We start from the raw sequence: 25,951 nt of genomic DNA on the forward strand, positions 1-25,951 counted from the left end.
ATACTAAAACTTTATCTCTACTGGCAAAACTACGAACTTTGGATTTCTCGTCCGCTACCCGTTTCATCATATGCTGTGCAACTTTTAAATGGTGTTTCGCTAATTCACCTGCCCAATTTAGTCGTTCCCTAAAATTTGACACGTAATCCAATAATGTAAGTTCCGATTTCTCACTCAGCAATTTTTCCTTAATCAATTTAATTAGTCCTCTTACCTCATGACCAAAAATTCGTTCAAAAGGACTGAATTTGGTTGACTCATTAGGTGCATCCCTAATTGCAAACAGTATGAATTTATCCCATTCCACTGGATAATCTTGACAATAAGCCCTCAACATTGTCTTTAATGTCTGATGCCACCTTTCGATTCTGGAATTTTCCGCAGTTGACTTAAATTGTTTTATTCCTAAGCTATTCATAACTTCTTGAATCACTTTGTGGTAAAATTTGATCCTTGATCCGATTGTATTTCTGTAGGTAGTCCATGTCGAAGTAAGAATTTAAGTATTTTTAGCTGTAATATTGTTTATCGGAATGGCCTGTGGAAACCTAGTAGACACTTCCATTATAGTCAATAGATATTGATTCCCACTTTTTGTTTTAGGAAGCGGTCCTGCACAATCAATGAGGACCCCTGAAAAAGGTTCCTCAAATGCTGGAATTGGTATTAAGGGCACTGGTTTTATCATTGCTTGAGGTTTCCCTATCACTTGACGTGTGTGACATGATCAACAAAATTCAACTACATCTGTATCTAGTCCAGGCCAATAAAAATGTTTTTGTATTTTAGCTTGAATTTTCCTGACTCCAAAATGACCTCCTGCTGGTACCTCATGTGCTACTCACAACACCTCCTTTCTGTACCCTACCAGCAATACGACTTGATGAACTTTTGCCCACTTTTCATCCGCCTGCATATGTAAAGGTATCCATTTTCTCATCAAGACATCACTTTTACGGTAATAACATTCTGGTATACACTCAGATTCCTCTTCTGTGTATGCTTTCTGATACATCCATTTTATTTCTACATCTTTCTGTTGTAACTCCGCCAATTTTCCTGAACTAAAAATATCTGCCTCATCCTCCACCAATTCTTTTCCAACCATCTGATCAAAAATCGTTTCTGATAATTGCACTTCAACTTTATCTTCACTCTTTGATTTCTCCTCTTGCCTTAACCTGTGACTTTGCGACCTTGTTACTACACAATCCGGAAAAATCGCAGGCTATTCGTCCTTCAACACTTCAGTTGTCTGATTTTCCACTGGCTTATCAACCACAGTAGGCATCACTCCCACCTGCGATCCAGCTATATCATTACCCAAGATAAACTGTATTCCTGGACAAGATAGTTTCTCTATTACTCCTACTTCCACTTCACCAGTCTTCATTGGACTTTCCAACCTTACCTTATATAATGGAACACTACTCTTCTCACCCTGAATTCCACATATTACCACCTTTTCCGGCAACATTCCTCCCAAACTACATAACTCCTCATCTCTTACAGTCAAAGATTGACTAGCTCCCGTATCCCTTAAAATTCTGACTTCTTTACCTGCTCCTCCTGTTACATATGAGTAAACTTTACCCACACAAGTAAATTATTTAAAGAGATCTGGCACCATCTGATCAATCACCTCTTGATCAGGCTGTACAGACTTTTACACCTCCTTCGCTTCACTTGGGCATTCCTTGACCACTTTAACAAACCCCACTGTCTTATCCTGTTTTACCACATCAGCCTTCCCAGTGCTTTTCTTCAACCACCAACACTGTGTGACTTTACATGACCTAGTTTATTGCAGTGAAATGAAAACATTTGAAACTTTTCAAGTCTCTTCTCCCCTCCTGGATTTCCTTTTTTATCTGAGGTACACTCTCCTTATTATCTCCCATCAGATTGCCTTTACCTTTACCACTTGAGTATTTGTCTTTTCCCCAGTTTCTATCCCTCGCCGGCTGAAACTGATTTCCGAAACCAAACTTTGATTGATGAACTAAGTCATAATCATCTGCCATTTTTGCTGCTAACCTCGGAGTTTTAACCCTCTGTTCTTCCACATGAGTTCTCACTACATCAGGAATTCAGGGCGTGATTCTCCGCAAATGCGGAGAGTCGTGAAGGCTGCCGTGAAACTGACCGTGTTTCACGGCAGCCTCCGCGCCCCCTCCCGGGACCCGATTCTGCTCCCTGGTCGGGGCTAGCAACGGGGCCCCGTGAACCACGGCATCGCAGGCTTAGCGAACTTCGCTAAGCCCGCGCGCCAAGGGTAACGGCGGCTGACGCGCACGATGACGTCAGCCGTGCATGCGCGGATTGGACGGCTCCAACCCACGCATGCGCGAATGACGTCATCACGCATATGCGTGAAACCCACGCATGCGCGGGCCGTCATGCCCCTCAGCCGCCCCGCGGACTGATCAAGCAGGGCGGCGGAGGAACAAAGAGTGCGCGGGGTTCGGACCCGCTGCCCGCGATCGGTGCGGCCGTGCCAATCGGTGCCATGGTTCTCCAGAACGGCACTTTGCGGCCGTTTTCACGAACGGTGAGAGCAGGTGTGTTGGAGTTCGTGAAAACGGCCGTAAAGGCCTGGGAAATCGGCCCATCGGATAGGGGAGAATCACTGCTCGCCGTAAAAAAACGGCGAGCAGCAATTCGTGTTGTGGGGCGGCCGTGGGGGGGGGAGAATAGCGGGAGGTCGGGAAAAATGTCGGGAAGGCCCTCCCGCTATTCTCCGACCCGTCGTGGGGGGGCGGAGAATCGCGCCCTCAAACTCCTCTATAAGTATAATTTCTCTGAGAGCTTCATACATTTGGTCTATTTTCAAAGACCTTATCCACCTATCAAAATTACTCTGTTTGATCCTTTCAAGCTCCATGTATGTTTGACCAAATTCTTTCCTTAAATTTCTAAACCTTTGTCTGTCGGCTTCAGGCACTAGTTCATATGCACATAAGATGGATTTCTTCACCTCCTCATGCGACTCAGACACCTCCTAGTGGAGAACCTAGTGGAGTGGTGTAACGACAACAATCTCTCCCTCAATGCCAGCAAAACTAAAGAGCTGGGTATCGACTTCAGGAAGCAAAGTACTGTACACACCCCTGTCAGCATCAACGGGGCCGAGGTGGAGATAGTTAGCAGTTTCAAATTTCTAGGGGTGCACATCACCAAAAATCTGTCCTGGTCCACTCACGTCGACGCTATCACCAAGAAAGCACAACAGCGCCTATACTTCCTCAGGAAACTAAGGAAATTCAGCATGTCCACATTAACCCTTACCACCTTTTACAGATGCACTGTGGAAAGCATCCCATCGGGCTGCATCACAGCCTGGTATGGCAACTGCTCGGCCCAGGACCGCAAGGGACATTAGAGAGTCGTGAATAACGCCCAGTCCATCACACAAACCTGCCTCCCATCCATTGACTCCATCTACACCTCCCACTGCCTGGGGAAAGCGGGCAGCATAATCAAGGATCCCTCCCACCCGGCTTACTCACTTTTCCAACTTCTTCCATCGGGCAGGAGATACAGAAGTCTGAGAACATGCACGAACAGACTCAAAATCAGCTTCCTTCCCACTGTCACCAGACTCCTAAATGACCCTCTTATTGACTGACCTCATTAACTACACCCTGTATGCTTCATCCGATGCCAATGCTTATGTAGTTACATTGTATATCTTGTGTTGCCCTATTATGTATTTTCTTGAATTTTGTTTAATTCCCTTTCCTTCCCATGTACTGAATGATCTGTTAAGCTGCTTGCAGAAAAATACTTTTCACTGTACCTCGGTACACGTGACAATAAACAAATCCAATCCAATCCAATCCAATCCTCTGATAGTGATGCAAACACTTCACTCACTCTACCTACCAACCTTGTTTGAATCAGTAATACCCACATTTCCTATGGCCATTTTATTTGGCTACCTTTTCAATTGAAATAAAAAAGGCTTCCACGTCCTTCTGATCAAACTTTGGCAATGTTTGGACACATTTAAATAGATCCCCACCAAGTATTCGACTTTGATGCTCTTTCTCTTTATCCTCATCACTATCCTCAAACTGTACATTTCCCTTTACATCCACCAATTTTAACTGGCTGTCATGTTTCATGGCCATTTTCCGAAGTTCAAACTCTCTCTCTCTTTCTTTTTCCCTGATCTGTATTTCCCTTTCTCTTTCTTTTTGTTTTGCTAGGGCTATTCTTTCTGTTTTCCTTCCTTCTCTCTCTTTTTCTTTTTCCTCTCTATCTCTTTTGTACTCAAGCTGCTTTAAATCTTTCTCATGTTCCAGATGTTTAATTTGTAACTGAATTTTTGCCATTTCCAATGAGTCTGACTGTATCACAGGCAGTTTTAAATGCTTAGCCACCACCATAACTACCTCTTCTTTTTGTACCTTGTCAGGTAATGTTAAATGCAATGTATTTGCCAAATCTAATAGTCTGTTTTTAGTCTCTGCCCGTAAGGTACTGCGTGTGACCATCTCCACCCCCCAAAACATCTGAGCCTCTGAAAGAGCCATTGTCCACCACACACTCCCTACTTAAACTAAAATACCACACCTGAAAAGATGAACCCAAATATGCTCACCCCTCACTGATTTAAGTTCACAAAGCCAACTCAATAGATAGACTCTTATCCCCCTTGAGTCCCCAATTTATTATGGGCCACGGTTTATAAATTTCCAAAGTATATTATGGAGTTAACCTGACCCACAATTTTTTATAGATTTTAGTTGTGGGAAGCACAAGGGCCACTTTCCAAGTGTGATACAACAGAGACCTTAGGAATCATGAAACAAAAAACAATGTTTATTTTTATAAATCCAGTTACCACTTTATAAACACCCACATTAACATCTTAACAAATACTAACATTGATACTTTCCCCAAAGATACTATTCTATAGGTAACCCTCAACAACTTTCCCAACAACATCCATCAAGTCAAACCCGTTTTTAATACAGACAGCAAGTTTGCATTCCTTACAGAAACAGGTACTGCGTTGAAATGATCAAAAGAAGGTTGTGCAGTGCTGGTCCGATGAGACAGAAGAGCTCTTACGTGACTGCTTGGAGACAGTGGACTGGTCCATATTTAAGAACTCAGCGACTAACTTAAATGAGTATGTCACCACCGTCACAGACTTCATCAGCAAATGTGTGGATGACTGCGTGCCAAAGAAAGCAGTACGTACGTTCCCCAACCGGAAACCATGGCTCAACCGCGAGATTGACTCCCTACTGAAGGACAGATCTGAGGCGTTCAAGGCAGACGACCCTGTCCTATACAAGAAATCCAGGTATGACCTCCGCAAAGCCATCCGAGATGCCAAGAGAGAATATCAAACTAAACTAGAGTCACAGACAGACTCTCGGCGGTTGTGGCAAGGACTAAGCAACATAACGGGCTACAAAGCGAAGCCGAGCAGTATCTCTGGCAGCAGTGCACCCCTCCCCGATGAACTTAATGCATTCTATGCTCGGTTTGAGCAGGTAACCAACAATCCGCTATCGAGTGCCCCAGCAACCCATAATTCACCCATACCCACCATCACAGTTTCCGAAGTCAGATCGGCCTTCCTGAAAGTAAACCCACGGAAGGCGATGGGCCCGGACGGGATCCCCGGTTGTGCACTCAGAGCCTGCGCGGACCAGCTGGCAGAGGTTTTCACAGACATCTTTAACCTATCCCTACTCCACTCCGAGGTCCCCACCTGCTTCAAGAAGACCACCATCATACCGGTACCAAAGAAGAACCAGGCAACGTGCCTCAATGACTACCGCCTGGTGGCCCTGACATCAGTTGTAATGAAGTGCTTCGAGAGGCTGATCATGAAGCGCATCACCTCCATACTCCCGGAACGCCTTGACCCACTTCAATTCGCATACCGTCGCAACCGGTCCACATCAGACGCCATTTCCCTGACCCTACACTCATCCCAAGAGCATCTCGAAAACAAGGACTCCTACATCAGACTACAGCTCCGCCTTCAACACCATAATCCCAACCAAGCTCATATCAAAGTTCCAAAACTTAGGACTTGGCTCTCCACTCTGCAACTGGATCCTTGACTTTCTGACCAACAGACCACAGTCAGTAAGAATGAACACCAACACCTCCTCCACAATAGTCCTCTATCCTAGTCCACTCATGTCGACGCTATCACCAAGAAAGCACAACAGTGCCTTTACTTCCTCAGGAAACTAAGGAAATTCGGCATGTCCACATTAACCCTTACCAACTTTTACAGATGCACTATAGAGAGCATCCTATCGGGCTGCATCACAGCCTGGTATGGCAACTGCTCGGCCCAGGACCGCAAGGAACTTCAGAGAGTCGTGAATACCGCCCAGTCCATCACACGAACCTGCCTCCCATCCATTGATTCCATCTATACCTCCCGCTGCCGGGGGAAAGCAGGCAGCATAATCAAGGATTCCTCCCACCCGGCTTACTCACTTTTCCAACTTCTTCCATCGGGCAGGAGATTCAGAAGTCTGAGAACACGGACGAACAGACTCAAAAACAGCTTCTTCCCCACTGTCACCAGACTCCTAAATGACCCTCTTATGGACTGACCTCATTAACACTACACCCGTGTCTGCTTCATCCGATGCCAATGCTTATGTAGTACATTGTATATATTGTGTTGCCCTATTATGTATTCTCATGTATTTTCTTGAATTCTGTTTAATTCCCTTTTCTTCCCATGTACTGAATGATCTGTTGAGCTGCTTGCAGAAAAATACTTTTCACTGTACCTTGGTATAGACAATAAACAAATCCAATCCAATCCAATGAGCGGAACACATTCTTTAGATTGCAGAGAGAGATTGATACACATGTGCTTGCATTCACTGCAGCACGCCAACTCACAGCCCAAACTAAAAAAAAACACAGAGCTACAAAATGGCTTCCAGCTCAAATGACAGAGCAGAGCTCAGCCCCACCCATACACTGACATCACTGCAGCTATTTGATAAACACCCATTTCTTAAAGGTACTCACACACATGACACCAATTGCCCTTGAGAAGGTGGTGGTGAGCTTCCTCCTTTAACCAATGCAGTCCATGTGGTACACCCACAGTGCAGTTAGGGAGGGAGTTCCAGGATTTTGACCCAGCCACAGTGCAGGAACAGCAATATATGTCCAAGTCCGGATGGTGTATAAAGGAGCAGCTGGTGATATTCCCATGTGTCTGCTGCCCTTGTCCTTCTTGATGGTAGAGTCGTGGGTTTGGAAGGTGTTGTTGAAGGATTCTTGTTGAGTTCCTTCAGTATATTTTGAAGGTGTTAAACATTGCTGCCACTGTGCATTGTTAGGATGTCAACCCTAACCCCAACCTTTGTTCCATCACCTGAAGAGAACCCCAAACAATTCTTTTAATTTGTTAAACTGTGAGGAAAGGAAACTTCACCCAGGAGTGATGACTCTGACCAATAGGTATCTTTCAAAAATAGCTTTAAAATTAATAGTTAAACAATTGGAACTTACTATCTACACCTGCCACTAATTCCAATTATGTAACCCAATACTGTTCAAATGCCACTTAAAAATAAAGTTCACAGCTGTGCCTCCTGCCGACACTCAACCACCAAAACCCGGCTCTCCAGCTGGTAAAAACGGTGCCACTTGCTGCATATGTGCTTATCCACACTGCACAGAGCATCTCGGAATCCCCAAATACTGCAGGCTGTGCAAAACCTGGACTGAGCGCTCCAGTCTGTTTCTGGTTAAAAGACTTGATGCCAAATAGAAAATTAGAGAATTTTTTTTTTAAACTGGTACTTTTCCCTCAATATAGCTTTAAAGTGGAGAAAATAACGTACCCACTGATGGAACCATCAATTCAGCGAACACGTGTAGTTGGATCTGAACAGAGGCTTTAATACACTTATAATAGAGCCAGTCTATTCATCGTTGAACTTCAGGGCTCTAAGGCACTGATCTTTATACATCGGTCCCAGAGGGAGGAGTCCTGGGCGGAGCCAAGGGAGGAGCCCAGTACAAACTCTCGCATACTCCCAGAGTGACTCCCCCTGGTGGTCGGATAGTGCAACTGCACTTACAATGGGTAGATAACGAATGAGTGATATTGGCAACTATATATAATGTGAATCACATTCACCACATTCACCCCCTGTGAAAAAAATCAAGTCCGGCGGGGGTGATGGCTCAAAGAGTCAGCCTGTCCGGTGGACGAATTGTCCGTTTTGATCTGCGGAGCACCGGGGTTGCAGCCTTTTGCGGTGGCTGGGCGGGTGTCGAGGTCTGGAGTACGGTTGCCGGCTCCGGGGCGAGTCTTGTCCGAGCCTCATACACCTCCTGGTCGAATGGAGACTGGGGGGGCGGGGGGCGTGCCGGTGCTGGCGCTCGGGACTGGTGGGGTGAGCTCGCAGAATCGGAGGCGCAAGGGGGCAGCCGCATAGGGAACGGGGAAAGGAATTCCTCGGTGGGGGTAGATGGGGAGCTGGTTCCAGCGGGTGCCAGGTCCCGGAGGGATACTGTGTCCTGGTGACCGTCCGGGAACTCAACAAATGCGTACTGTGGGTTGGAATGAAGCAGACGCACCTTTTCAACAATGGGGTCGGTCTTGTGCGCCCTGACGTGCTTCCTCAGGAGAACCGGGCCTGGCATCCTCAGCCACGCCGGAAGTGAGACCCCTGTGGTAGTGCCCCTGGAAAAAATGAAGAGCCGCTCGTGGGGGGTTTGGTTGGTAGCTGTACACAGGAGGGATCTAATCGTGGAGCGCGTCAGGGAGGATTTCCTGCCATTGGGAAACTTGGAGCTTCCTGGACCTGAGGGTCAGTAGGACGGTCTTCCAGACCGTCACGTTCTCCCACTCCACCTCTCCGTTCCCCCTGGGGTTGTAACTGGTAGTCCTGCTCGATGCGATGCCCTTGTCGAGCAGGTACTGACGCAGCTCGTCACTCATAAAGGACGCACCCCGGTCGCTGTGCACGTAGCTGGGGAAACCGAACAGGGTGAAGACACTATGCAGGGCCCTAATGACTGTGTGGGAGGTCATATCGGGGCATGGAATGGCGAAGGGGAATCGGGAGAACTCGTCAATAATGTTAAGAAGTAAATGTTTTTGTTAGTGGAGGGGAGTGGCCCTTTGAAATCGATCGCAAGATGTTCAAAGGGCCTAGAAGCCTTGACCAGGTGGGCCCTGCCTGGTCTATAGAAGTGCGGTTTGCACTCCGCACAGATCGGGCTTTTACCTGAGTAACCGCTTTTACCTCCTTGTTGGAGAAAGGCTCGCCCACTATCGGGCTCCGATGTAGTGGGCGAGCCGGGTGACCCCTGGGTGGCAGTGGTCATCGTGGATGGCTTTTAGGCGGCTGATTTGCACGCTGGCGCATGTCCCGCGGGATAGGGCATCCGAGGGCTCGTTGAGCTTCCCCGGTCGATATTTGATATCGTAATTGTAGGTGGAGAGTTCAATCCTCCACCGAAGAATTTTGTCATTTTAAATTTTGCCCCTTTGCGAGTTGTCGAACATGAAGGCGACCGACCGTTGGTTGGTAATGAGGGTGAACCTCCTACCTGCGAGGTAGTGGCTCCAGTGTCGGATAGCCTCCACCATGGGGCAGCAGGGTAGCATGGTGGTTAGCATAAATGCTTCACAGCTCCAGGGTCCCAGGTTCGATTCCCGGCTGGGTCACTGTCTGTGTGGAGTCTGCATGTCCTCCCCCTGTGTACGTGGGTTTCCTCCGGGTGCTCCGGTTTCCTCCCACAGTCCAAAGATGTGCGGGTTAGGTGGATTGGCCATGCTAAATTGCCCGTAGTGACCTAATAAAAGTAAGGTTAAGTGGGGGGGGGTTTGTTGGGTTACGGGTATAGGGTGGATACGTGGGTTTGAGTAGGGTGATCATGGCTCGGCACAACATTGAGGGCCGAAGGGCCTGTTCTGTGCTGTACTGTTCTATGTTCTATGATGGCTTGTGCTTCCTTCTCGACTGAGGAGTGTCGGAGTTCTGAAGCGGATAGGGTATGGGAGAAAAATGCAATGGGCCGCCCTGCTTGGTTTAAAGTGGCTGCTAGCGCTACCTCTGAGGCGTCGCTCTCAACCTGAAAGGGAGTGGATGCATGGCTGCTTTGGCGATGTCGTCTCTGATGCAGCTGAAGGCCTGGCGCGCCTCAGCAGACAGGGGAAATAGTTTGGCCTTGAAGAGTGGGCGGGCTTTGTCCGCATATTGGGGGACCCACTGGGCGTAGTACGAAAAGAGCCCCAAGCACCGTTTGAGGGCCTTGTGGCCATGGGAGAGGGGGAATTCTAAGAGGGGGTCCGGGTCTGGACCCAGGACTCCGTTCTCCACGACGTAGCCGAGGATGGCTAGTCTGTTTGTGCGGAACACGCATTTCTCCTTGTTATCTGTAAGGTTTAATTTTTGGGCCGTCTGGAGAAAACGGTGGAGGTTGGCGTCGTGGTCCTGCTGGTCATGGCCGCAGATGGTAACATTATCCAGATACGGAAACGTGACCCGCAGCCCGTACTGGTCTACCATTCGGTCCATTGCTCGTTGGAACACTGAAACCCCATTAGTGACGCCGAAGGGGACCCGGAGGAAATAGAAGAGGCGGCCATCGGCCTCGAACGCCGTATAGTGGCGGTCCTCCGGGCGGATTGGGAGCTGGTGGTATGCAGACTTCAGATCCACCGTGGAAAATACCAGATATTGGGAGATCTGGTTTACCATGTCTGCAATTCTGGGGAGGGGATACGCGTCTAGGAACGTAAAGCGATTGATGGTCTGACTATAATCGATGACCATGCGGAATTTTTCCCCGGTCTTGACGACCACTGCCTGAGCTCTCCAGGGACTGTTACTAGCCTCTATGATCCCCTCACTGAGCAGCCTTCGGACCTCCGTTCTGATAAATACCCTATCCTGCAGGCTGTACCGCCTGCTGCGGGTGGCTACTGGTTTGCAATCCGGGGTGAGGTTGGCGAAGAGAGGAGGGGGGGCGATTCGCAGCGTGGCGAGGCTGGAGATAGTGAGTGGGAGCAGGGGTCCGCCGAAGCTGAGGGTGAGACTCTTGAGATTACATTGGAAATCCAAGCCTAAGAGGAGTGGCGCGCAGAGGTCGGGCAAGGCATACAGTTTAAATTTGGAATAGCTAGCGCCTCGAATCGTTAGTGTTGCTGTAGTACGGCCTTAGATTTGGATGGAATGGGAGCCCGAAGCGAGGGCGATAGTTTGGTTGACGGGATAAATAGGGAGGGAACAGCGTCTTACCAGCTCTGGATGTATGAAGCTCTCTGTGCTCCCGGAGTCGAAGAGGCACGACGTGTTGTACCCGTTGATCTGGACCTCCATCGTCGAATTTCTCAGATGCTTGGGGCGAGGGTGACCGTGTTGAGTTGCGGGCCGTGTGGTGGGTGCCCAGGGGAGTTGAATTCTTCTGATCGGGCGTCCTGTCGAGTAGATCCAGCAGAGGGCAGCAGAGCAGAGCTACTGATCAGCTGTTCTGGGGAAATTTGCATACGTGCAGTGCGGTCAGCCTAAGTTGAAGGTGAATCTGCGAAGTAGACCCGAGGAGTTTGAGTGAAGGCAATCATCCAGCAGAGGGCAGCAGAGCAGAGCTACTGATCAGCTGTTCTGGGGAAATTTGCATACGTGCAGTGCGGTCAGCCTAAGTTGAAGGTGAATCTGCGAAGTAGACCCGAGGAGTTTGAGTGAAGGCAATCATCCAGCAGAGGGCAGCAGAGCAGAGCTACTGATCAGCTGTTCTGGGGAAATTTGCATACGTGCAGTGCGGTCAGCCTAAGTTGAAGGTGGTTTGTGGAGAGGCTGTTGGCAAGTGACATTTAAACCCGAAACACTTCGTGAGTGTTTCCCACCCTACCTTCTCCTCTAACCAACCCCCCCACCCCACGGTGGTCGGGAACCGGGAGCAGGGGCCTGTCGTGAAGGTGAGTGAGTGCCTTTAAATTTGCTTACCTTTCAGCGGGAGCAGGGTTTGAGGTAATATCAGGTAAGCTCTTCTTTCTTTTTCTTTTTCTTGTTTTTTTTTAAATCTAGAGGTGATGTCAGGGAAGGCAGTACAATGCTCCTCCTGCAGAATGTTTGAGGTGAGGGACGCCGTCAGTGTCCCTGCTGATTTCATCTGTGGGAAGTGCACCCAACTCCAGCTCCTCAAAAACCGTGTTAGGGACCTGGAGCTTGAGCTGGATGAACTTCGGATCATTCGGGAGGCAGAGGGGGTCATAGATAGGAGCTTCAGGGAAGTAGTTACACCAAAGACTGGAGATAGATGGGTAACTGTAAGAGGGACTGGGAAGAAGCAGTCAGTGCAGGGACCCCCTGCGGTCGTTCCCCTGAGTAACAAGTATACCGTTTTGGATACTTGTGGGGGGGACGACTTACCAGGGGTAAGCCATGGGGTACGGGCCTCTGGCACGGAGTCTGTCCCTGTTGCTCAGAAGGGAAGGGGGGAAAGGAGTAGAACATTAGTAATTGGGGACTCAATAGTCAGGGGCACAGATAGGAGATTTTGTGGGAGCGAGAGAGACTCACGTTTGGTATGTTGCCTCCCAGGTGCAAGGGTAAGTGATGTCTCGGATCGTGTTTTCCGGGTCCTTAAGGGGGAGGGGGAGCAGCCCCAAGTCGTAGTCCACATTGGCACTAACGACATAGGTAGGAAAGGGGACAAGGATGTCAGGCAGGCCTTTAGGGAGCTAGGATGGAAGCTCAGAGCGAGAACAAACAGAGTTGTTATCTCTGGGTTGTTGCCCGTGCCACGTGATAGTGAGATGAGGAATAGGGAGAGAGAGCAATTAAACACGTGGCTACAGGGATGGTGCAGGCGGGAGGGATTCAGATTTCTGGATAACTGGGGCTCTTTCTGGGGAAGGTGGGACCTCTATAGACAGGATGGTCTACATCTGAACCTGAGGGGCACCAATATCCTGGGGGGGAGATTTGTTAGTGCTCTTTGGGGGGGTTTAAACTAATTCAGCAGGGGTATGGGAACCTGGATTGTAGTTTTGGGGTACGGGAGATTGAGAGTATAGAGGTCAGGAGCACAGATTTGACTTCGCAGGAGGGTGCCAGTGTTCAGGTAGGTGGTTTGAAGTGTGTCTACTTCAATGCCAGGAGTATACGAAATAAGGTTGGGGAACTGGCAGCATGGGTTGGTACCTGGGACTTCGATGTTGTGGCCATTTCAGAGACATGGATAGAGCAGGGACAGGAATGGTTGTTGCAGGTTCCGGGGTTTAGGTGTTTTAGTAAGCTCAGAGAAGGGGGCAAAAGAGGGGGAGGTGTGGCGCTGCTAGTCAAGGACAGTATTATGGTGGCGGAAAGGATGCTAGATGGGGACTCTTCTTCTGAGGTAGTATGGGCTGAGGTTAGAAACAGGAAAGGAGAGGTCACCCTGTTGGGAGTTTTCTATAGGCCACCTAATAGTTCCAGGGATGTAGAGGAAAGGATGGCGAAGATGATTCTGGAAAAGAGCGAAAGTAACAGGGTAGTTGTTATGGGAGACTTTAACTTTCCAAATATTGACTGGAAAAGATATAGTTCGAGTACATTAGATGGGTCATTCTTTGTACAATGTGTGCAGGAGGGTTTCCTGACACAATATGTTGACAGGCCAACAAGAGGCGAGGCCACATTGGATTTGGTTTTGGGTAATGAACCAGGCCAGGTGTTAGATCTGGAGGTAGGTGAGCACTTTGGAAACAGTGACCACAATTCGGTGACCTTTACGTTAGTGATGGAAAGGGATAAGTATACCCCGCAGGGCAAGAGTTATAGCTGGGGGAAGGGCAATTATGAAGCCATTAGACATGACTTAGGATGTGTTGGTTGGAGAAGTAGGCTGCAAGGGTTGGGCACACTGGATATGTGGAGCTTGTTCAAGGAACAGCTATTGCATGTTCTTGATAAGTACGTACCAGTCAGGCAGGGAGGAAGGGGTCGAGCGAGGGAACCGTGGTTTACCAAAGAAGTGGAATCTCTTGTTAAGAGGAAGAAGGAGGCCTATGTGAAGATGAGGCATGAAGTTTCAGTTGGGGCGCTTGATAGTTACAAGGAAGCGAGGAAGGATCTAAAGAGAGAGCGAAGACGAGCAAGGAGGGGACATGAGAAGTCTTTGGCAGGTAGGATCAAGGAAAACCCAAAAGCTTTCTATAGGTATGTCAGGAATAAAAGAATGACTAGGGTAAGAGTAGGGCCAGTCAAGGACAGTGGTGGGAAGTTGTGTGTGGAGGCTGAGGAGATAAGCGAGATACTAAATGAATACTTTTCGTCAGTATTCACTCAAGAAAAAGATAATATTGTGGAGGAGAATGCTGAGACCCAGGCTATTAGAATAGATGGCATTGAGGTGCGTAGGGAAGAAGTGTTGGCAATTCTGGACAAGGTGAAAATAGATAAGTCCCCGGGGCCGGATGGGATTTATCCTAGGATTCTCTGGGAAGCCAGGGAAGAGATTGCTGAGCCTTTGGCTTTGATTTTTAGGTCATCATTGGCTACAGGAATAGTGCCAGAGGACTGGAGGATAGCAAATGTGGTCCCTTTGTTCAAGAAGGGGAGTAGAGATAACCCCGGTAACTATAGGCCGGTGAGCCTAACGTCTGTGGTGGGTAAAGTCTTGGAGAGGATTATAAAAGATACGATTTATAATCATCTAGATAGGAATAATATGATTAGGGACAGTCAGCATGGTTTTGTGAAGGGTAGGTCATGCCTCACAAACCTTATCGAGTTCTTTGAGAAGGTGACTGAACAGGTAGACGAGGGTAGAGCAGTTGATGTGGTGTATATGGATTTCAGTAAAGCGTTTGATAAGGTTCCCCACGGTCGGCTATTGCAGAAAATACGGAGGCTGGGGATTGAGGGTGATTTAGAGATGTGGATCAGAAATTGGCTAGTTGAAAGAAGACAGAGAGTGGTAGTTGATGGGAAATGTTCAGAATGGAGTTCAGTTACGAGTGGCGTACCACAAGGATCTGTTCTGGGGCCGTTGCTGTTTGTCATTTTTATAAATGACCTAGAGGAGGGCGCAGAAGGATGGGTGAGTAAATTTGCAGACGACACTAAAGTCGGTGGAGTTGTAGACAGTGCGGAAGGATGTTGCAGGTTACAGAGGGACATAGATAAGCTGCAGAGTTGGGCTGAGAGGTGGCAAATGGAGTTTAATGTGGAGAAGTGTGAGGTGATTCACTTTGGAAAGAATAACAGAAATGTGGAATATTTGGCTAATGGTAAAATTCTTGGTAGTGTGGATGAGCAGAGGGATCTCGGTGTCCATGTACATACATCCCTGAAAGTTGCCACCCAGGTTGATAGGGTTGTGAAGAAGGCCTATGGTGTGTTGGCCTTTATTGGTAGAGGGATTGAGTTCCGGAGCCATGAGGTCATGTTGCAGTTGTACAAAACTCTAGTACGGCCGCATTTGGAGTATTGCGTACAGTTCTGGTCGCCTCATTATAGGAAGGACGTGGAAGCTTTGGAACGGGTGCAGAGGAGATTTACCAGGATGTTGCCTGGTATGGAGGGAAAATCTTATGAGGAAAGGCTGATGGACTTGAGGTTGTTTTCGTTAGAGAGAAGAAGGTTAAGAGGTGACTTAATAGAGGCATACAAAATGATCAGAGGGTTAGATAGGGTGGACAGCGAGAGCCTTCTCCCGCGGATGGAGGTGGCTAGCACGAGGGGACATAGCCTTAAATTGAGGGGTAATAGATATAGGACAGAGGTCAGAGGTGGGTTTTTTACGCAAAGAGTGGTGAGGCCGTGGAATGCCCTACCTGCAACAGTAGTGAACACGCCAACATTGAGGGCATTTAAAAATTTATTGGATAAGCATATGGATGATAAGGGCATAGTGTAGGTTAGATGGCCTTTAGTTTTTTTCCATGTCGGTGCAACATCGAGGGCCGAAGGGCCTGTACTGCGCTGTATCGTTCTATGTTCTATGTTCTAGATGCGTTCTGGCGAGCTTAATGCAGGAACACTGCGCTGAGTTGCGGGCCATGTGGTGACTGCCCGGGGAGGTCGTACTCCTCCGATGAGCTGTTTGAGTCTGGGGATGCAGCTAGGGCCCGTGGATCGCACGTGGAGGGTGGTGATGAAGATGGCGTCCAAGATGGCGGCCCCCATGGATCGCACGTGGCGGGAGGGGGCGGAACCTGAGCGTAGGCCGCAGCGTTTCAGGCCCTGCAGGTGCTGGGGGCGATTTTTTTTGACTGTTGGGGTGTTGAGGACTGGGGCCCTTCTGCCGAGGCACACTTTAGCATAGTGGCCTTTCATCCCGCAGCTGCTGCAGGTCGCGGATCGGGCTGAGCAGTGATGCTGCGGTTGCTGACTTTGTCCACAGAAGTGGCAGGCTGGAGCAGTTGAATAACTGGTTTGGGGAGCTGAATAGTGGCAGGCTGGAGCAGTTGAATAACTGGTTTGGGGAGCTGAATAGTGGCAGCTGGAGCAGTTGAATAACTGGTTTGGGGAGCTGAATAGTGGCAGGCTGGAGCAGTTGAATAACTGGTTTGGGGAGCTGAATAGTGGCAGCTGGAGCAGTTGAATAACTGGTTTGGGGAGCTGAATAGTGGCAGGCTGGAGCAGTTGAATAACTGGTTTGGGGAGCTGAATAGTGGCAGACTGGAGCAGTTGAATAACTGGTTTGGCGAGCTGAGTAGCTGGCTGGGGAGCTGAGTAATTAGCTGGAGCAGCTGGATAGTTTGAGTAGTTGACTGGGACAGTAGGACCGGCTGTGGCAGCGCGACAGCTGGGGGGCCTTGCGGCACAGGCTTGGGGGGTCCTCAGGTCGGGGGCCAATGCGGGGTTAGCGGGGTTTGCGTGAAACGAGTTGAGGCTGCGGAAGGAAACTTCCATCGTGATAGCAGCCTCTACGATAGTCTCTAAGCCCTGGGCCCCATTTTCTAATAGTCTCTGGCGTACATAGCTAGATCGAAGGCCCGCTACAAAAACATCCCGCACAGCAGGCTCCCTATGTTCGGCCGCGGTTACGGCCTGGTAATTGCAGTCATTTGAGAGATTGTTCAACTCGCGTGCAAATTCAGCTAAAGTTTCAGTAGCCCGTTGTCGGCGAGTCGTGAACACATGGCGGGCAAAGACCTCGTTCATGGGCCTAATATACATTTTGTCCAAAATCGCCAGAGCAGCGGTGTAGGAACCGGCTGGATTTAATTGTGTAGAAATTCTGTGGCTTACCCTCGCGTGCAGTAGGCTGAGCTTTTGTTCCTCCGTAGTTTCAGCGGTGCTGATTTCGGCCAGGTAGGCCTTAAAACATTTCAGCCAGTGGCAGAAGGTTTCTTTCGCCTCTGCATCCTGCGGATTGAGTTCTAGACGTCCTGGTTTTAGAGCGGATTCCATGCTTTACTTCGGCAGCTTCTTAAGTGTATTAAATTGATGGAACCATCAATTCAGCGAACACGTGTAGTTGGATCTGAACAGAGGCTTTAATACACTTACAATAGAGCCAGCCTATTCGTCGTTGAACTTCAGGTGAAATGGCAGGCTGGCTCTAAGGCACTGATCTTTATACATCGGTCCAAGGGGGAGGAGTCCTGGGTGGAGCCAAGGGAGGAGCCCAGTACAAACTCTCGCATACTCCCTGAGAAACTCCCCCTGGTGGTCGGATAGTGCAACTGCACTTACAATGGTGGATAGTGAACATATGTACACGGAGTTATATTGGCAACTATATATAGTGTGAATCACATTCACCACACCCACTACCTACCAATCACCTGTCTCCCGTTTAGTCTCTATACCTGCAGCAGGGCAAGACCACTTTCTGAACAGTGAAAAATGTTAAAGAGCAAAAGAGCATCTCTTTCCCCTCTGCACCAAATTGCACTTTGTTCCACATTTCCAAATGTACTCACTCTGACTGTGTCTCACTCAGGTGATGCCTCTCCTGTGCACCTACTTGCTGACCGCCTCTCGTGTCCCACAACTCAGAGAATAAGATGTAGCTGGAAATGAATGGAAATTTCAGGCTCGAGGGCTCATGATGTGCTTACCTCGTTCAGGCAGAAATATAACTAGGTCTTCTTGAATCCCATGTTTCAATGAAAACTGTTTGAACTTTTCATTGGTTTCCTTTCTCAGCTTCCGTGTCCTTCCTGTGAGATGAACGTTCCATTAAAGCTCCAGAAATTAAACTTAGAAAGTAGTGTGCGAGAGAGTTGATGTTGAAACTCTTACCATACATGGCCACTGACTTTGTCTGGTTCATCCCTTTCATGTTGTCATAAGTTATAAATGCATATTCGTTGTAGTTGGTTTCAGTAACTCGAATATCTGCCGTGACTTCAAAGTCTGTAAAACAAATTCACCAGCTATTTAATCACTTTTTTTGTTCAGTTTGACCACTTTGTGCAAACTACTAGCCCATCTGCAATCTCCCACATAGAATTCACAGTGCAGAAGAAAGCCATTTGTCCCTTGGAAAAAGCACCCTACTTAAGCCCAAGCCTCCACCCTTACCTGTAACTCAGTAACCCCACCTTAGCTTTTGGACATTAAGGGGTGTGTTGTTCCTCGTGTCTTAATAAAGCTCGTAGTCTCAATTGTGGAGAAGATGCTTTATTGTGAATTCGTTCTCTCTTCAGAGCTCTACCTATGGCTACCTTCAGTGCTACTTGCTGGTGTGTATCTGTCCTCTGTGAAGTGTGTCCTCACTTCCTGTCCCCGTCTATTTATATGGCTCTCCCGTGCCCCCTCTAGTGTTTGCTCAGTTGTATTGCATCTAGTTAACTTGTGATCACCACATCCCCCTTTTTCTCTTTACATATTTTCTGTACATCGTTAAAGAAAATTGTACATCCTGTCCCGGTGTATTTATAGCTCTCCCTCTGGTGTTTGCTCAGTTGTTTTGTATCTAGTCAATCTACGATCACCACATCCCCCTTTTTCTCTTTACATATTTGCTGTACATCGTGAAAGAAAATTATAGAAAACAGTTACTTATGATATGCGTATCTATACAGGTGATGGTGCTATTGCATATTTTACAAAGCCAATGTAGTTATATGTCCAATCTTAATAAAAAACATTTATGAGTCCAAACTTGATGAATTTGTTCAGAGCTTTTTTTCTTTTTGTTGTTGATTACGTGGTGATATTGATATTGCAAGTCCGCTGTGAATGTTGTTGGTGTTACTTGTTATTTTAAGTACCCAATGCATCATCCCGAGGTGTTTGCATGGTCACCTCACTGATGTTGACTGGCATGGACTTTTTTCTGTGCTTGTGGTATTGATTTATTGTCTCATCCGCCTTGGATGCTGGTGTGCTTGCTCGTTCTGGAGCAGACGTGTTTGTGCGATTCGTTGTCATCCCATGACATGTTTGTAGTCTTGTCATCGTTTTGCAGTGTGCTGTGGCATTGTCCTTCATGTGCCGAGTAGTACCATTGCGTACAAGTCGTTGTTTCATTGCTGTTGTTTCTGTCGTTCCTGTTTTGTTGTTTTCGTTGCCGTACTTGTTGCTGTTTTTGTCGTTTCTGTCTTTGGTGTTGGCACTGTCGTTGTTCCTGACTTTGTTGTTTTCGTTGCCGTTCGTGTTGCTGTTTTTGTCGTTTCTGTCTTTGGTGTTGTCGCTATCTTTGTTCCTGACTTTGTTGTTTTCGTTGCCGTTCTTGTTGTTTCTGTCTCTGTTGTTGTCGCTATCGTTGTGCCTGACTTTGGTGTTTGTCTTGTCGCGCTTCATGTTGCTTTTGTTCTTTCTGTTGTCGTTCTCGTTTATGCTGTGCTTCTTGCTATTGTTGTTGGTCTTGTCGCGCTTCATGTTGCTTTTGTTCTTGCTGTTGTTTGTCCCGTTTCTGCTGTGCTTCTTTTGACTTTTGTTTTTCTTGTTATACTCTATTCGTGTCCCGAGTGGATAATTTGAGTCATTGAGCATTTCGTCTCGAGAGTGGTGCGAATGATCTGATGTTGCATCGGTGCAGGTGACCTCAATCATTTGTGGAGAATTGGATTCCTCATCTTTGCTTTCTTGGTGTTCCTCTTCCGGAGTCAAATTCTTCTCGATTTCATTTGACGCGGTGTCTCTGGATTCTTGGCGCTCCTCTTCTGGAGTCAAAACCTCCATGATTACAATTGACGTGATGTCTGTGGACTTCTGGCGCTCCTCTTCTGGAGTCCAAATCTGCATGATTTCAGTTGACGTGGTGTCTGTGGACTTCTGGCGCTCCTCTTCTGGAGTCCAAATCTGCATGATTTCAGTTGATGTTGTCTCACTGGACTCCAGGTGCTCCTCTTCTGGAGTCAAAATCTGCATGGTTTCTTTTGGCTTGGTCTCTCTGGACTCCAGATGCTCCTCTTCTGGAGTCAGAATCTGCATGGTTTCTTTCGGCGTTGTCTCTCTGGACTCCAGGTGCTCCTCTTCTGGAGTCAAAATCTGCATGTTTTCTTTCGGCATCGTCTCTCTGGACTGTTGGGTGGCCCGACTCTGTGCTTCTGTACAGACAAGCTGAGAACTGTCAGTCTCGCTGTGATCCTGTACGTCGAGTGCGATCACCTTGTTACTGTTTTCGCTCTGTGCTTCGGTACAGACAAGCTGAGAACTGTCAGTCTCACTGTGATCCTGTACGTCGAGTGTGATCACCTTGTCACTGTCTTCGCATGCAGTGGGTAGAGGTGCATTGTCTTCTTCTTGTTCATGTGAGCTTGTTAGACTTTCATAGTCTGCTTGTGGTTGCTCAGATACGGCAGGTTGACCTTCATGGTCTTGTGCATGCATGGTGTCAGTGGTTAGATGTACGTTGTCTTCTTCCTGTTCCTGTGAGCTTAGTAGACTTTCATAGTCTGCTTGCGGTTGCTCAGATACAGCGGGTTTACCTGCATGGTCTTGTTCATGCATGGTGTTCACCAGGGAGTGTTTGCTTGCATCCCTTTTGGAGTCTTTCATCACTCGCACTGTGGAGCCTGTCATCGCTCGCTCTGTGGAGTCTTCCTGTGCTCTCTGTGTGGCGTCGTCGTCGTCTAGGGTATTGCTGTCATCCAATGTATCGACGAGCTGCCATGGCATCATGGTGTTGGATTCATCTACCATGAATAGAGTCGTGTTGAGCTTTGCAACGGTGTCGCTGATGCTGTGATCAGCATGTCCAAATAACTCCTCCATGTCTGAGTAGTATTCTTTGAAACCCATTTCATCTTCGTTGGCTTCTTCTACCACGAGTTGATTCGTGTTGAACTTTGCGACCGTGTCGCTGAAGCTGTGATAAGCATATCCAACTGACTCAGCTGTGTCTGAGTAGTATTCTTCGAAAACCAAATCATCCTGGTTGGATTCTTCTACCACGAGTTGATTCGTGTTGAACTTTGCGACCGTGTCGCTGATGCTGTGATAAGCATATCCGACTGACTCAGCCATGTCTGAGAGGTAATCTTCGAAAAACAAATCATCTTTTGTTGTTTCGGAATTATTTTTGTTCTCTTCACTTTGGGTGGTGCAGACTGCTTTTTTCAGGGTGTTGTGCAAGTTGTTTTTAACTGTTGGTTTAAGTTCAGGCGTTTTTCTGTGTTCTGAGGCAAGAAAATTTGTGTTTACCACTTTAAGTGTCTTGTTTGCAATTTTCGGGCATTTCCCTTTTAAGTGGGCGTGGTCGGGATGCTCAGACGTCATGACGTCACGCGCAGGAATGCATTGCGCATGCGCAAATCGGCCTTCCTCCTTCACTGTGCGGTTTTGTTTCCATTGCGCATGCGCGGCGTGCGCATGCGCATTACGATCCGCGACCAAAACTTTTTTTGACTGCGCATGCGCGGCTTGCGCATGCGCATAACGAGCGGCACCGCGATATTTTTTAAACTGTGCATGCGCGGCTTCCGGTTCCGGCGCATGCGCAGACGCGATTTGTAGTTCTTTGCTTACCGGAGACTGCAAAATGTGCTCCGACGCCATTTTTTCGCGGATTTCAGCGATTTTTCTGTCCCATCTGGACTGGATTTCTAAAAGTTGTAAGTTACCTTCTCTTCCCGATTTGGACTGGGTTTCAGCGTTTTGGCTTTGTGAGAAATTCTTGTTATTTCTTCTTTTTGATCTGTACTTTTCATTCGCGATTTCTTGTTCTTTTCGTGATTTTTTAAGTTTTGCATCACTCAGTCTCTGTGCAGTTTGGCCTCTGAGCATGCCTTGCTGTGCAAATTCCTTACAGTACTCTTCAAATTTGTTTAGTACCATTTGTAAGCTGTTTCTGTCTTCACCTTTTGAGTATTTAAATCCATTATAAACTTTCGTAGCTTCATGTCCTTCGATGAGAATTGCTATTTTAATTTCGTCTGAGGCTGCTGCTGCATCATTTGCTATGATACCGTAACCGAACCATTGTTTAAACGTTTCCCAGACACTTTTTACATTTCCAGTCGTGTCCAGCTGAAGTGGGAATCCAAGGCACTTCCTCCCATCAGCAATGTCTTCCCAAGTCGAATGTCCAGTAGGAGATTTCCATGCCATTTTGTTCTTTCTGTGTCTGCCACTGAGTTGTCCTGTAGTAAGCGTCTGAAGCCACTCCTGGGTACCATGTGTTGTTCCTCGTGTCTTAATAAAGCTCGTAGTCTCAATTGTGGAGAAGATGCTTTATTGTGAATTCGTTCTCTCTTCAGAGCTCTACCTATGGCTACCTTCAGTGCTACTTGCTGGTGTGTATCTGTCCTCTGTGAAGTGTGTCCTCACTTCCTGTCCCCGTCTATTTATATGGCTCTCCCGTGCCCCCTCTAGTGTTTGCTCAGTTGTATTGCATCTAGTTAACTTGTGATCACCACAAGGGGCAATTTATTATGACCAATCCACCTGACCTGCACATCTTTGGACTGTGGGAGGAAACGGGAGCACCCACAGGAAACCCTCTCCTCTCCACAATCCTTAAATCTGCTGTTGCCTCCCACATCTGATCTTTATTGTCACATGTACCGGAGTACAGTGAAATGTATTTTCACATCTTTCCCAGAATTCCATGTTTGAATCCCTCTAATCAAGTTTCCTACCCTTCCACACGACTGAAACCGCTCTGAACAAAATCACAAATGTGACTGACGCGGTAAACTTTTCCTCTTCACCATTCTCCAGCAGTCTGCAGCCTTGGGCATGGTTGACTACAGCATCCTCCTCCAATGCCTCTCCACTGGCACCCAATAGACCTTCTGCCACCTGGTTCCAATCTATCTAATTGGAGCTCAAGAAACACTTGGCAGTGGCTTCTGTTCCTGTTCCTCTGATATCTTCCAAGGATCTATCCTTCGCACCACAACTCCCCCCCCCCCCCCCCCCCATTCCATCACAGTTATTATCTATATCCAGTCCCTCTGTCACACTCTTGATGAATGCAACGTCAAGCTCCACGTGTACATTGTTTTCACGTAAACTCTCATGACACCCAGCTCTAACTGGTGAACATACTATTCAATATCTCTAAATTGTCAGGCGGTTTATTTGACATACAAGAATGGGCAAGCAGAAATATCCTCCAATTAAACATTGGGAATATTAAAGACACTGTTTTTAAAGTCACCAACATGTACTCTACTCCCTCGTCACCAACTCCACCCCTATGCCCAACAACCGTCTGAAGATCAAGCAGACGACCTGACATGACCTTTCAAGTACATATCCACACCATCGCAAAGACCACCTTTTTTCACATCTGTCACATTGTCTGGCTCCACTCTGCTCAGCTCATCCACTGTGGAGACATTCATCAATGCCTTTGTTATCTCTAATAAATAACTACGCCTAAACCATCCAGGCCAGCCATCCACAAACCACTCGCCATAACATGATCTGAATGAAAACCTTGCACTCCATATTCTAACCAGCTCTGTTTCCTATTCAACCAGCACTCCTTCAGTACTGACCCTCTGACAGTGCAGCACTCCCTCAGTACTGACCCTCTGACAGTGCCGCACTCCCTCAGTACTGACCGTCTGACAGTGCAGCATTCCCTCAGTACTGACCCTCTGACAGTGCAGCACTCCCTCAGTACTGACCCTCTGACAGTACCGCACTCCCTCAGTACTGACCGTCTGACAGTGCAGCACTCCCTCAGCGCTGACCGTCTGACAGTGCAGCACTCCCTCAGTACTGACCCTCTGACAGTGCGGCACTCCCTCAGCACTGACCCTCTGACAGTGCAGCACTCCCTCAGTACTGACCCGCTGACAATGCAGCACTCCCTCAGTACTGACCCTCTGACAGTGCAGCACTCCCTCAGTACTGACCCTCTAACAGTGCAGCACTCCCTCAGTGCTGACCCTCTGACAGTGCAGCACTCCCTCAGTGCTGACCCTCTGACAGTGCAGCACTCCCTCAGTACTGACCCTCTGACAATACCCCACTCCCTCAGTACTGACCCTCTGACAGTACAGCACTCCCTCAGTACTGACCCTCCGACAGTGCAGCAGTCCCTCAATACTGACGCTCTGAGAGTGCAGCACTCACACAGTACTGGCCCTCTGACAGTGCACCACTCCCTCAGTACTGACGTTCTGACAGTGCAGCACTCCCTCAATACTGACCTTCTGACAGTGCAGCACTCCCTCAGTACTGACCCTGGGACAGAGCAGCACTCCCTCAGTACTGAACCTCTGACAGTGCAGCACTCCCTCAGTACTGACCCTGGGACAGTGCACCACTCCCTCAGTACTGACCCTCTGACAATGCAGCACTCCCTCAGTACTGACCCTCTGACAGTGCAGCACTCCCTCAGTGCTGACCCTCTGACAGTGCACCACTCCCTCAGTACTGACGCTCGGACAGTGCGGCACTCCCTCAGTACTGACTCTCTGACAGTGCAGCACTCCCTCAATACTGACCCTCTGACAGTGCGGCACTCCCTCAGTACTGACCCTCTGACAGTGCAGCACTCCCTCAGTACTGACCCTGGGACAGTGCACCACGCCCTCAGTACTGACCCTCTGACAATGCAGCACTCCCTCAGTACTGACACTCTGACAGTGCAGCATTCCCTCAGTACTGACCCTCGGACAGTGCAGCACTCCCTCAGTACTGACCCTCTGACAGTGCCGCACTCCCTCAGTACTGACCCTCTGACAGTACAGCACTCCCTCAGTACTGACCCTCTGACAGTGCGGTACGCCCTCAGTACTGACCCTCTGACAGTGCGGCACTCCCTCAGTGCTGACCCTCTGACAGTGCGGCACTCCCTCAGTACTGACATTCTGACAGTGCAGCACTCCCTCAGTGCTAACCCTCTGACAGTGCGGCACTCCCTTAGTACTGACATTCTGACAGTGCAGCACTCCCTCAGTACTGACCCTCTGACAGTGCGGCACTCCCTCAGTACTGATCCTCTGACAGTGCGGCACTCCCTCAGTACTGACCCTCTGACAGTGCGGCACTCCCCCAGTACTGACATTCTGACTGGGCAGCACTCCCTTAGACTTTTATTTGTATGTAAGGAGCAAGAGGGTAACTAGGGAATGGATTGGCCCACTCAAACAACAAGAGAGGGAATTTATGCGTGGACTTGGAGGAAATGGGTGAGATTCATAATGAGTACTTTGCATCGGTATTCACAAAAAAGAGGGACAAGACGGATGTTGAGGCTAGGGATGGATGTTTAAATACTCTTGGTCAAGTTGTCATACGGAAAGGGGAAGTTTTGGGTATTCTAAATGACATTAAGGTGGACAAGTCCCCAGGACCGGATGGGATCTATCCCAGGTTACTGAGGGAAGCGAGGGTCGAAATAGCTGGGGCCTTAACAGATATCTTTGCAGCATCCTTGAGCACGGGTGAGGTCCCGGAGGACTTGAGAATTGCTAATGTTGTCCCTTTGTTTAAGAAGGGTAGCAGGGATAATCCAGGGAATTATAGACCTGGAGCTTGACGTCAGTGGTAGGCAAACTGTTGGAGAATATACTGAGGGATAGGATCTATTCACATCTGGAAGAAAATAGACTTATCGGTGATAGGCAGCATGGTTTTGT

At 48.2% G+C, this 25,951-nt stretch overlaps 1 protein-coding gene across 1 annotated transcript in view; it reads right to left on the reverse strand.

Annotated features, from left to right (window-relative positions):
• The window catches only part of LOC119955791 (alpha-1-microglobulin/bikunin precursor), a 145,637-nt gene that overhangs the window by 65,346 nt on the left and 54,340 nt on the right, over nt 1-25,951 (reverse strand). The window contains exons 4-5 of the mRNA XM_038782371.1: nt 18,204-18,317; nt 18,020-18,121 (exon numbers count right to left, since the gene is read on the reverse strand). Coding sequence (XP_038638299.1) covers nt 18,020-18,121; nt 18,204-18,317 — 216 coding nt within the window. The remainder of the gene's footprint in view (nt 1-18,019; nt 18,122-18,203; nt 18,318-25,951) is intronic.

Source organism: Scyliorhinus canicula, chromosome 21, assembly GCF_902713615.1.
Source record: "Scyliorhinus canicula chromosome 21, sScyCan1.1, whole genome shotgun sequence".
Classification (NCBI taxonomy): domain Eukaryota; kingdom Metazoa; phylum Chordata; class Chondrichthyes; order Carcharhiniformes; family Scyliorhinidae; genus Scyliorhinus; species Scyliorhinus canicula.